The sequence below is a fragment of the Coregonus lavaretus genome (genome assembly GCF_964263955.1).
Source record: "Coregonus lavaretus genome assembly, chromosome: 1".
In the NCBI taxonomy this organism is placed as follows: domain Eukaryota; kingdom Metazoa; phylum Chordata; class Actinopteri; order Salmoniformes; family Salmonidae; genus Coregonus; species Coregonus lavaretus.
Window position 1 is genome coordinate 51,332,405 of NC_139988.1, and position 14,005 is coordinate 51,346,409.

Below are 14,005 nucleotides of genomic sequence, written 5' to 3' on the forward strand. Positions count from 1 at the left end.
TTCAGATGTTCATTGGCAAACTTCAGATGGGCCTGTATATGTGCTTTCTTGAGCAGGGGGACCTTGCGGGCGCTGCAGGATTTCAGTCCTTCACGGCGTAGTGTGTTACCAATTGTTTTCTTGGTGACTATGGTCCCAGCTGCCTTGAGATCATTGACAAGATCCTCCCGTGTAGTTCTGGGCTGATTCCTCACTGTTCTCATGATCATTGCAACTCCACGAGGTGAGATCTTGCATGGAGCCCCAGGCCGAGGGAGATTGACAGTTATTTTGTGTTTCTTCCATTTGTGAATAATCGCACCAACTGTTGTCACCTTCTCACCAAGCTGCTTGGCGATGGTCTTGTAGCCCATTCCAGCCTTGTGTAGGTCTACAATCTTGTCCCTGACATCCTTGGAAAGCTCTTTGGTCTTGGCCATGGTGGAGAGTTTGGAATCTGATTGATTGATTGATTGCTTCTGTAGACAGGTGTCTTTTATACAGGTAACAAGCTGAGATTAGGAGCACTCCCTTTAAGAGTGTGCTCCTAATCTCAGCTCGTTACCTGTATAAAAGACACCTGGGAGACAGAAATCTTTCTGATTGAGAGGGGGTCAAATACTTAGTTCCCTCATTAAAATGCAAATCAATTTATAACATTTTTGACATGTGTTTTTCTGGATTTTGTTGTTGTTATTCTGTCTCTCACTGTTCAAATAAACCTACCATTAAAATTATAGACTGATCATTTCTTTGTCAGTGGGCAAATGTACAATATCAGCAGGGGATCAAATACTTTTTTCCCTCACTGTAGATCCCTCTGTTCTCTTCCATTCACATATCTAGCATCAGACAGCCCAGTGATGTCTGATTTAGCAGCCATGTGTTAGTGTCACTCACTGCTCTTACACAGGGAGACTGATCCACTACAGGATCACAGCAGGTCTTTTAGAAATAATCTGGAACTGTAATTGACAATCGTGACTACTCGTATCCCACTGAGATGTGCCGCTTTCTAATTTGGATGGGAGCACAAAGTCCTTGCATGGGAGAGATATGAGTGCTAAGTCTTTGCCATTCGGTTATTAGGGAAAATGAAAGCTTAATGCATTTGACATGAGGATCTAAATAGCTCTTAAAGTGGCATCACATGCTGTTTAAAAGCGCCGCAAGTCGGAAAGATTTGTCAGCCCTTGTGAGATGCAGGTTTTTAAAGGCCCAGTGCAGTCAAAATGTGATTTTCCTGTGTTTTATATATATTTCCAGGCTATGAGGTTGGAATAATACTGTGAAATTGTGAAAATTATGATAATGCCCTTTTTAGTGTAAGAGCTGTAAAAGACCGTCAAACGTTTCTGCCTGTTTTGGTGGGATGGAATTTTGGCCTGCCTGATGACATCACCAGGCGGTAAATTAGTTAATAGACCAATAAGAAAGAGTTCCAAAACGCTCTGCCAATAACAGCTAGTTTTCAGTTTTCCCCTCCCCACTTAGACCACTTCGACAGTCCTAGCAAAATTCTTGCTTGAGAAATTGCTCTTTGCAAAGAAGCTATTTTTGTTTTCTTTTTGACCATTTTAATTGAAAACAATCACAGTACGGTACTTAGTTGTTACCCAGAAATTATTTGATATTGAGATAAAAACAGCTGCATTGGACCTTTAAAGTTGTTCAAGTTAATGGAGGGAATTGGGAGATACTGCAGGTGGGGGAGTTGTTCTCATTATTAAGTAACGTGTTTTCTATACAAGTTACGTCTAATATTAAGTACTTTAGTGTACCACAGGACTCTAGTTTTAAAGTAGCCTTAAAGTTCAGAAAGTCATCAGAGTTTGACAAGCCTGTGACTTTTGATTTTGACATGATCTCTTTGCCTGTCTGTGAAATCTGTCACGTTTTGTGTTTGTGTCTCCTCTCTTGTCTTCCAGCTGCCCTATGAGCTGCAGGACATGGTGAACAAGCACATGAAGGCCAGTCTGCCGGATAAGAGTTCCCAGGGAGCCCAGGGCCAGGACTCTGACACCATGAGCCTGACGCCCGCCGACGTGGTGCCCACCTCCGTCATTGCCCGCGTCCTGGAGAAGCCTGAGCCTCTGGTGCTCAACTCTGCCCAGTCCAGCAGTAGCTCAGGCCGGCCCCAGGCAGAGGACGTGTTTGTGCATGTGGACATGACGGGGCCCCAGGCAGGAGAAGGGGGTAGAGAGAACGGGGGTCCCGGTCACAGCAGGAGGGCCCCAGCCCAGAGCAGCCAGGCCCAGGAGCTCCTCCAGCAGAACGGCATGTGTCGGAGCCAGAGCAGCCTGTCAGCAGACGGCCAATCAGGAGAGGAGGGTAGAGAGGTTGGGGCCTTCGAGAAGCTCAACCCCTACCCAGCCCCCCCTCCGCCCCACCCCCTATATCCCGGCCGCAAGGTGATAGAGTTCTCCTCGGACGACAAGGTGAAGATCCCCAAGAACAGTCCCCTGCCCAACTGCACCTACGCAACACGCCAGGCCATCTCCCTCAGCCTGGTGCAGAACGACGAGGAGAACGAGCGCCAGCGCACCGTGCCCAACAGCCCCGCCGTGTCGGACGGGGGCTGGGGATCTGGGGCTTCCTCCTCCTCAGGGGGATGCGGGCAGCGTGACCCCTGCCGCACCCCTACTCAGCTGGACACAGCAGAACCCCTCTCCAGCCAGTCCAGCCCCTTCAGCAGCCCCCCTCAGCCCCCCAGCGCCTTTGCCAGCTCAGGTAGCTCCGAGGAGGACCTGCTGGCCAATTGGCAGCGCATGTTTGTGGAGAAGATGGCCCCATCCTCTGAGGGCACCCTGGTTAACCGCACCTCCTTCAGCAGCGAGACGGTCACGGACCTGGAGAGGACCCGGACCGGCAAGCCAGTGGGCGGGGGGTCCGACAGGGGGGCCTACTCGGACGGGGAGGAGGGGTCCTCCACCCACAGCTGGACAGCAAGCCGAGAGTCCAGCCTGGACACTGACACCAGCAGCATGGCTGACCTCCGCACCAGGAGGGGACATTACGGAGCAGACTTCTCCACCGAGGAGAGCGAGCAGCTGCTAATGGCCCTGGACTCACTGGACAACGACCAAGACGACGCCAGTGGCGACACCGTGTCAACGGCCATCACCATAGAGACCAGCCCGGCGGAGGCCAAGAGGAATGATTTTGTGGAGGAGACTGGGTCTGTAGGCAGCTCTGCAGAGGAGAGAGACATCCTGCCCCAGGATTTCCCCGTCATAGTCCCCCGGGTCCTGGCAGGGCTAGAGGACTACACAGAGAACACCCCTCCCCTTCCCGCTAACTCCTCCACTTCCACCCCCGGCCGACCCCTGAAGAGTCCAAAGAGGATGGGAGTCCACCACCTGCACCGCAAAGACAGCCTGACCCGGGCACAGGAGCATGGTAACCTGCTGGACTGAGACTAGGGGACTTTCTCCTCTCACTTCATCTGTCGTCTGACAGACTAACTCTTCTCTGCTCTGTGGACTCTTTATCTTACCAGCAAAGAGAGAGATGATTCGTGTTGGTCCTTTCTTTGTCCGTGCTGCTGTCTCTCATGAGTTTAGTCAGGAAATACACACATTCTCTACTAACCACATTCAAGAGCTGACTATTCTTTAGAGATATGTGCAATGCCTGGCTTCCAGTTGAACTGTAAAGTTTGCAGCGTTCTTTCCTTTGTTTGCCACTGTGAACTGTGAGCTGCAATATCCTCCAGTAGCAGAACAAAGTGTCCTTCAGGGGTTTCTGAATGAGGTTAGTTTTCTGTCTCTCAAACACTCCAAAACTGTTGCAGAGAGGAGAATGGCGACTACAGGATATAGCCATACACGGTCATTTCCTGTGTGTAAACATCCAGCCAGTGTGTGTTCTCATGGAACAGCCCAGATGGAGCAACGTTTCATCTCATCACTTGAGATGATCGGCGATATGCAGGATGGATGGAGTTGTTGCCTTCTCCCTTGTTTGTTCTCTTTTGCCCTGGATTCCCCCCCCCCCCCTAGAGAAATGATATGTCATGCAGGCATCTGATAACATCAGAACTTTCCCTCCATCTTTGAATGGACGAATGGTGGAGAGTGCGAGCACTTGCAAGCACATGCTGTTGTCTGGTGTGAGTGGATGGTGGACCTGACCCCCACACAGACTCTCAGTGCCTATCCCTCTTTGTCTGAGGGGGTTTCTAACCCCCCCAAATCCCAGAAAATATTGGTTCTGATGCCCCTCTGAAGCACCCACTCTTAAGGGCTCTCTTCTCTGTAATTGGTCAACTACACAAGAACTAGGAAGGGCACCCTCGATGAATTCCGGAAATTGTTGGTCTCACTCCAAAGTTTATTTTCTCGATAACAAAAATACAATTTTCATTGATTTTTAATTGTTTGATTTTATTTTATATTGTCTTTCTATAATTGTAAGTGTTAACATTTTATTTCTTCAATCGCTTCTTCATTCAAATAATGTAGATTTTGACATTTAGATTTTTATGCAACTATTTTATGGCTGAGGTCTGGAGATATTATGATGTTGATGATCGAGAACAGTCAAAGTATTTATATTCTTTCACTTTTGTTCTGTTATTGATCTGTCATTGGATTTTGTCATCAATGTATTTTCATTTCAAGAAACAAACAGGCCGATAGTTCTATTGTTAACTCTAGTACTTTACATGGGGTATTGCAAAGGAAGACCCAAATGCCATGAAACATGGTGTCAGTACTTTTCAGAAGAACCAAGACATCCTTTTCAAGGCATTTTTGTGGACGTGTTTTGGAAGTATTCACTGGGTTCTGGGGGGAGAAGAATTATCCTTGAAGATGCCTTCAATTCTCATTGTGTGCCACTTCTGTTAGCAATGTATTCAGTAACAACAACAGTATGTGTCTAGAACATCTAAGTGACAAGGAATAATCGAAGGCAAAAGATCTTCATGGTATGACTGGGCTGGTTGATGAGATTTTTGGTATTTCTTTACCGTTGACACTTTCCTGAACAGGAAAGTATTTTTATTGGTGTATTACTCAGTCTCCGTTGTGGTGGTTCACAGAGGATGTCATACCGGTAACTAGTAAACTGTGAAGAGGAAAATTATTTTGATATGTTTTCCTCTGTTCAGCCAACCTTTTATGTATTTCATCAGTTTGCTTATCAGATGTCCCCACTCCTAGATATTCTGGTCTAGAGAGTTCAGATCAATTGGCCCTTTCTAAATACAATACCTAATCTGGAATGTAATCATGGCTTTACAGTATGTAGCGTTTATATTCGCTATAGGTCCATTTTCATCTACATGCTTTTGTATGGATAGGGGATATTGATTCATTCAAGAGATTATAATTTTTGTGATTTTATGGATTGATTTTTGATTGTGTGCATGTTTTTGACTTTCATTTGGTCCAGTATATTCAATTGACTTATCGTTCTGTATTCAGCGATGTTGATTTTATGTCTTAATTGTAATCCATAAAATGTGTTCCGCATCAGACATTCTCTATGTAGCTTTAGTACAGGATGATTGACTGAGGCAAAAGTCTGCATTTTCATTTATGTCATTGTTGGCCTTTCTAATGGCTTCTTGATTGTTTGGTTATGAAGTCTGATACAGTCCTGCTGTTTTATTGATCCCAGATTGACAGCTCACAGTGAAAGCTCTGCAGCGGCCTTCAGTATAAGGCAGTAATCCAGTATGAAGTCACACGCCTCATGCAGTGTTCTTAACCCTCCAAATCAGACTCTAAGCCATCTGGTTGTTTTGTTCATGCCACCCTCTATGGGCTGATGACAGTGTAATATCATATCCACTGCATTCGGAAAGTATTCAGACCCCTTCACTTTTTTCCAAATTCTGTTACATTACAGCCTTATTCAAAAATGGATTGAATAGTTTTTTTCCCCCTCATCAATCTACACACAATACCCCATAATGACAAAACAAAAACAGGTTTTTAGAAGTGTTTGCAAATGTATTAAAAATAAAAAAACGTATCACATTTACATAAGTAGTCAGACCCTTTACTCAGTACTTTGTTGAAGCACCTTTGGCAGCGATTACAGCCTTGAGTCTTCTTGGGTATGACGCTACAAGCTTGGCACACCTGTATTTGGGGAGTTTCTCCCATTCCTCTCAAGCTCTGCCAGGTTGGATGGGTAGCGTCGTTGCCCAGCTATTTTCAATCAATCAATTTTTATTTTATATAGCCCTTCTTACATCAGCTAATATCTCGAAGTGCTGTACAGAAACCCAGCCTAAAACCCCAAACAGCTAGTAATGCAGGTGTAGAAGCACGGTGGCTAGGAAAAACTCCCTAGAAAGGCAAAACCTAGGAAGAAACCTAGAGAGGAACCAGGCTATGAGGGGTGGCCAGTCCTCTTCTGGCTGTGCCGGGTGGAGATTATAACAGAACCATGCCAAGATGTTCAAAAATGTTCATAAGTGACAAGCATGGTCAAATAATAATCAGGAATAAATCTCAGTTGGCTTTTCATAGCCGATCATTAAGAGTAAAAAAAAAATGAAAATTGATGTCTAATCAATTGAATTTACCACAGTTGGACTCCAATCAAGTTGTAGAAACATCTCAAGGAGGATCAATGGAAACAGGATGCACCTGAGCTCACAGAGTGGGGTCTGCATACTTATGTAAATAAGATTTTTTATATATATATTTTTTATACATTTGCAACAATTTCTAAAAACCTGTTTTCGCTTTGTCATTATGGGGTATTGTGTGTAGATTAATCCATTTTAGAATAAGGCTGTAACATAACAAAATGTGAAAAAAGTTAAGGGGTCTGAATACCTTCCGTATGCACTGTACTTACATTTTGAAGGTGCACAAATTAAATGATCAAAGATTATAAATGCAACAGCACTTCATGATTACGACTGAGGGCTTTTGCCAAGTAAACTCTGTCCATACCACATTATAGAAATGCCCAAAATGCCCTCCCTCCCACCTAATTCTGATCTGGAACACAGACACCACCTAGAAATATTCCTCCTTGATGTCTCTTGAGCCCGCCCTCTCACTATATATGTATAGATGTGGATCTTAGTCCCCCCTGTTAAAACCTCTACTCTTAGACCAACAAGTAAAAGCCACATATCAAGGAACTGGTAACATTGTTCTGTAAAGTACTGTACCGCCGCCAGTTACTGAGGTCTTATGAGGTAACTGTGTTCCCTCCAGAGCGAGATGAGTCACCAGATCCCAGTATAAAAGGCTCTCCACATACTATATCCAACACGCTGGAGGCTTTCTGCTGCACCCCTGGTCCCTGAATAATTCAACGCCATTTTCTTCAGTGTAACGTAACGGACCGGGACCTAGGACTGAGGGCTCCCAAATCCACACGGTTCACGTCACTCCACCCTACACTTTTTTTAAAACCTCTTCTCTTTTCTTTTGCTTACGGTCTGCTTATTGGTATTTTTCATTATGTATAAATAAACTGTTAATAACCCATAATTAATAGAGTTGTAACAAACCTTGGCTAAATTATTCATGTTTTATTACCCTCAGAAATAGGTCTCTAATACTTCAAAAGGAGGAAGGGTAGTCTGTCATGGTCTTGAACATGGAAATGTACGTTTTTAATATTTCATGGGCTCCTCAGATGTGCTGTGGACAAGGTTTTGTGCAAATACAAAACGGAAATAAAAAAAGAGGATAAAATGTGCAGGCTCTAATGTACTCAGCAGTATAAATAGGCATTTATATCTGGTCTCCTGCAACTTTAATGACTCCTCTTTCAGGAATATAATTGAACACATCTGACGATGCGTCACTTCTTTGATCCAAGGTCACCTTCCCAAGATGCTCCACTCAAGTGGAGCTTTTCAAATTTAGTCTGAGAAATGTTGAAAAATGTCAGCTTCATCACTAATTTTATCTGATGTGGTGGAATAAACATACTGGTCATGACGATAATCCCTCTGTGACGGTGACCTTTAACAGGTAGCTAGCTCAGTTATTTTTACTGTGTAGGTTTTAGTCTGAGCATGATTTAAACAGCCAGCCAGTTGTTCATAGGAGCCTTGTCTCCATTGTGACAATATTGACATAGCGCCAGGAGTTTATTCAAAATATTGATCATCTGCAAGAATATTTGACTAACTGGAGTGTAAAGTATTACATTATGCAATTAGAAAACCCTGGCTCTACATATGAATACAGAGGCAGGGTTTACAGTGTAATATCCCACACAGGCAGAGTAATCATACAATCTGAGCTTGATGACAAAGCCAGTCCCTGCCCAAGGGCGGTGTCATTGCAATGAGATGGTTCAGGAATACTAATAAAGATGCTGTCACTGTCTTCTCACATCAATATATGCCTCCATTGTTGTTTATTATTTATATCTTATCTTATTCATGTCTACATTTATGGTGTTCAGTCGTTGAATTCTCCCATTGACATGAATGAAATGCTTCTTATATGCTCTCAGAAACACATGCCTAATAAAGCACTTTATTTTATTTGGCTGCAGGTGAATTTTTAAGTATATGAAATTATGTATCCAGTGTTTGTGTGATTGTGCTTAATGGGGATAAATACTGGTATACCTATAACTTTTTTATTCTAGGGTACCTGATGTATGCCATTACGAGGAGACTGTTGTAGGGTCCCAAGTCCAGACTACTGAGTTAAGAGTGGCAATCTGACTATTCTCGCATACTGAGAAAAGTGGGCTCCGTTATGTTTGTTTTCTTTGGTTGCATATTCATCACACTCCCGATTATTTCATGGCTTTGTAGATTTCATTTGTTTTGTATGTAAGCTTTTAAAAATGTTCTCCCTGTTAAAAAATTACTTCAAAGACAAAATTATACAAAAAAGACTGTTAAACCTGTACTAATTTTATTTTCTGAATTTGTAAACTGATGTATATTTTAAAACAAATAAAATATTTTAAACTTTACTTTTGTGGTCTGGTTATGTTAATTTAAGCAATGTTATGTCAACATTTTTACTTTAAACGATATGATGTGCCACTTTTCCCTTCCCTTGTAAGATTAGAACTCTTACCCAAGAGTGCCCCCTACTGATAATAACTGTCATCCTGGACTTGCAATTGAGGAACACTTTCAAATTGTTAGTCCGGTTGGAGGTTGAGTTTTCCCCCCAATGATTAACTGATATGAATACAAACATAAAAACCTAAAGACTTTACCCTCCTGTGATATGTGTGAATGATTTAGACGTGTCATTTGGTAAACGCTCAAAGGTTCTCACAGAATGGTAAAACCTAGGTGATTAGAGCTCCATCAAAAGAATAAGATCTGGTTTCAGCTCAAATTAGATTTCCATGGCTCAAACAATGCCTTCATTGTCTGAGAAAGAGGACCGCGATTAAAAAGGAACCCTAATTGAATTAAATGCCTGTATTAGAGAGGAGATTCTTCACGTCACAGAGGCATCTGATTGCATAGCAGACAATCTTATCTTTGCCAGTATTGCAGCTTTCATGTTTGGTATGGTGCAGCAGTGAACCAGCCTGCCTCCCTGTGGGCATTCTGTCCTCTTTATAGGAATCTCTTTGTATGGCATCCAATGAAGTTGACTGCAACAGGGTCAGCAATCTGCTTATGAACAATACGTTTGTAAGTAGCCTACTTACAGTTGCTGTCAGTCCGTCACATTGACATGATAATCAACATTGAAACTAATGGCTGTGCCCTTGATGACAATTTTATCATGCCACCAGATGTAGGGACCCTTGGAGCACATGTCCTGCGAGGGGTTGCATATAGTGATACGATGATACACTGGAAAACAGGCTTCTGTTTGTCACGGTCACTTACCAACTTGGAAAATTGATCCGAGATGTCCATTAATTATGGATATCTGTTTCCACTCATATTATTTCGCTGTCCTGGCTGCTCTCCTACGGAAATGGAGCACTTTTCATTTATGCTACCCAACATCAGAAACCTGCCTCACTGTATTACTCAGTAGATCAGTGATAGTTAAGATAACATTAGTGTCCTTGGGAACTGATTACCAACCAAACTGAATGTGAATTGTAGAGAGTGATTGGTTTATGCTTACATGAGAATGTGCTGTTCTGGAATGTGCATCGAAATGAATGGCCTCTAATTCCTGCTCTCTATTTCTCTTTCATGCAGAGATTCATGCCTCAATCTCGACGTGTTGTACCCTCAGTCCACAACATCACAAAGAAACAGATGTGTTAAGACATCAAAGATAACAAATAATATTACATTTACATTTTAGTCATTTAGCAGACGCTCTTATCCAGAGCGACTTACATATTCTATAGAATGTCATAATAATGTAGTTAATGTTAAGGTTAGTGCTATGTCCATAACATCACTAAACACACTGGAGAGAGACATTAAGATGTATTGATGTCAAGTTTTGCAAGAAACCTCAATAGAATTTCATAACTAACATGGGCCAGGTTAGAAATGCATGTAGGCACAAGGGGCTCAAGCAAGGGGATTTGATGGGGATAATGGCTGTCCTAGTAAACACCACTTAATCAGCTTTGACTGAGGGCTGTGGGGATGATGAGGGTGGGGTCAATGTATTATATAGGGTGATGAATGATAACACTGCTGCATTGTCATGGTGTGATGGTGCTGATTTACCATATGCTCTCATGCTCCGTTACAGTGCCTTGCAAAAGTATTCATCCCCCTATTTTGTTGCATTACAACCTGTAATTTAAATGGATTTTTGTTTGGATTTCATGTAATGGACATACACAAAATAGTTCAAATTGGTGAAGTGAAATGAAAAACATAACTTGTTTCAAAAAATTCTAAAAAATAAATAACGGAAAAGTGGTGCATGCATTTGTATTCACCCCCTTTGTTATGAAGCCCCTAAATAAGATCTGGTGCAATTACCTTCAGAAGTCACATAATTAGTTAAATAAAGTCCACCTTTGTGCAATCTAAGTGTCACATGATCTCAGTATATACAATGGGGAGAACAAGTATTTGCAGGTTTTCCTACTTACAAAGCATGTAGAGGTCTGTCATTTTTATCATAGGTACACTTCAACTGTGAGAGACGGAATGTAAAACAAAAATCCAGAAAATCACATTGTATGATTTTTAAGTAATTAATTAGCATTTTATTGCATGACATAAGTATTTGATCACCTACCAACCAGTAAGAATTCCGGCTCTCACAGATCTGTTCGTTTTTCTTTAAGAAGCCCTCCTGTTCTCCACTCATTACCTGTATTAACAGCACCTGTTTGAACTCGTTACCTGTATAAAAGACACCTGTCCACACACTCAATCAAACAGACTCCAACCTCTCCACAATGGCCAAGACCAGAGAGCTGTGTAAGGACATCAGGGATAAAATTGTAGACCTGCACAAGGCTGGGATGGGCTACAGGACAATAGGCAAGCAGCTTGGTGAGAAGGCAACAACTGTTGGCGCAATTATTAGAAAATAGAAGAAGTTCAAGATGACGGTCAATCACCCTTGGTCTGGGGCTCCATGCAAGATCTCACCTCGTGGGGCATTAATGATCATGAGGAAGGTGAGGGATCAGCCCAGAACTACACAGCAGGACCTGGTCAATGACCTGAAGAGAGCTGGGACCACAGTCTCAAAGAAAACCATTAGTAACACACTACGCCGTCATGGATTAAATTCCTGCAGCGCAGGCAAGGTCCCCCTGCTTAAGCCAGCGCATGTCCAGGCCCGTCTGAAGTTTGCCAATGACCATCTGGATGATCCAGAGGAGGAATGGGAGAAGGTCATGTGGTCTGATGAGACAAAATTGAGCTTTTTGGTCTAAACTCCACTCGCCGTGTTTGGAGGAAGAAGAAGGATGAGTACAACCCCAAGAACACCATCCCAACCTTGAAGCATGGAGGTGGAAACATCATTCTTTGGGGATGCTTTTCTGTAAAGGGGACAGGACGACTGCACCGTATTGAGGGGAGGATGGATGGCGCCATGTATCGCGAGATCTTGGCCAACAACCTCCTTCCCTCAGTAAGAGCATTGAAGATGGGTCGTGGCTGGGTCTTCCAGCATGACAACGACCCAAAACACACAGCCAGGGCAACTAAGGAGTGGCTCCGTAAGAAGCATCTCAAGGTCCTGGAGTGGCCTAGCCAGTCTCCAGACCTGAACCCAATAGAAAATCTTTGGAGGGATCTGAAAGTCTGTATTGCCCAGCGACAGCCCCGAAACCTGAAGGATCTGGATAAGGTCTGTATGGAGGAGTGGGCCAAAATCCCTGCTGCAGTGTGTGCAAACCTGGTCAAGACCTACAGGAAATGTATGATCTCTGTAAATGCAAACAAAGGTTTCTGTACCAAATATTAAGTTCTGCTTTTCTGATGTATCAAATACTTATGTCATGCAATAAAATGCATATGAATTACCTAAAAATCATACAATGTGATTTTCTGGATTTTTGTTTTAGATTCCGTCTCTCACAGTTGAAGTGTGCCTATGATTAAAATTACAGACCTCTACATGCTTTGTAAGTAGGAAAACCTGCAAAATCGGCAGTGTATCAAATACTTGTTCTCCCCACTGTATACACCTGTTCTGAAAGGCCCCAGAGTCTGCAACACCACTAAGCAAGGGGCACCACCAAGCAAGCAGCACCATGAAGACCAAGGAGCTCTCCAAACAGGTCAGGGACAAAGTTGTGGAGAAGTACAGATCAGGGTTGGGTTATAAAAAAATATCAGAATCTTTGAACATCCCACGGAGCACCATTAAATCCATTATTTAAAAAATGGAAAGAATATGGCACCACAACAAACCTACCAAGAGCGGGCCGCCCACCAAAACTCACGAACCAGGCAAGGAGGGCATTAATCAGAGAGGTAACAAAGAGACCAAAGATAACCCTGAAGGAGCTGTAAAGCTCCACAGCGGAGATTGGAGTATCTGTCCATAGGACCACTTTAAGCCGTACACTCCACAGAGCTACGGAAGAGTGGCCAGAAAAAAGCCATTGCTTAAAGAAAAAAATAAGCAAACACGTTTGGTGTTCGCCAAAAGCCATGTGGGAGACTACCCAAACATATGGAAGAAGGTACTCTGGTCAGATGAGACTCAAATTGAGCTTTTTGGCCATCAAGGAAAACGCTATGTCTGGCGCAAATCCAACACCTCTGTTCACCCCGAGAACAGCATCCCCACAGTGAAGCATGGTGGTGGCAGCATCATTCTGTGGGGACGTTTTTCATCGGCAGGGACTGGGAAACTGGTCAGAATTGAAGGAATGATGGATGGCGCTAAATCCAGGGAGATTCTTGAGGGAAACCTGTTTCAGTCTTCCAGAGATTTGAGACTGGGACGGAGGTTCACCTTCCAGCAGGACAATGACCCTAAGCATACTGCTAAAGCAACACTTGAGTGGTTTAAGGGGAAACATTTAAATGTCTTGGAATGGCCTAGTCAAAGCCCAGACCTCAATCTAATTGAGAATCTGTGGTATGACTTAAAGATTGCTGTACACCAGCGGAACCCATCCAACTTGAAGGAGCTGGAGCAGTTTTGCCTTGAAGAATGGGCAAAAATCCCAGTGGCTAGATGTGCCAAGCTTATAGAGACATACCCCAAGAGACTTGCAGCTGTAATTGCTGCAAAAGGTGGCTCTACAAAGTATTGACTTTGGGGGGTGAATAGTTACACACGCTCAAGTTTTCAGTTTTTTTGTCTTATTTCTTGTTTGTTTCACAAGAATAAATATTTTGCATCTTCAAAGTGGTAGGCATGTTGTGTAAATCAAATGATACAAACCCCAAACAAATCAATTTTAATTCCAGGTTGTAAGGCAACAAAATAGGAAAAATGCCAAGGGGGGTGAATACTTTCGCAAGCCACTGTACATTCAATTCAGATGTTTTGTATGTGACATTTAAGTGCTGATCCCAGAAACATCCTGTGGCTATTCAATTTCAAATAATGTTCATATGAGGCATTAGTATAGCATTCAGTGGAGAGAAAAGGACATTTAGGTCAAAGGAAAACAGTTTTCAGTTAGCTACTGTACAGTGCTATACAGGAATTGG

The 14,005-nt window shown here is 43.0% G+C and overlaps 1 protein-coding gene across 1 annotated transcript in view; it reads left to right on the forward strand.

Moving 5' to 3' along the window:
- Positions 1-6,125, forward strand: part of LOC311109056 (tight junction-associated protein 1-like) — a 120,586-nt gene extending 114,461 nt beyond the window's left edge. The window contains exon 10 of the mRNA XM_084151842.1: positions 1,908-6,125. Coding sequence (XP_084007968.1) covers positions 1,908-3,395 — 1,488 coding nt within the window. The 3' untranslated portion in view covers positions 3,396-6,125. The remainder of the gene's footprint in view (positions 1-1,907) is intronic.
- The last annotated feature ends 7,880 nt before the right edge of the window (positions 6,126-14,005 follow it).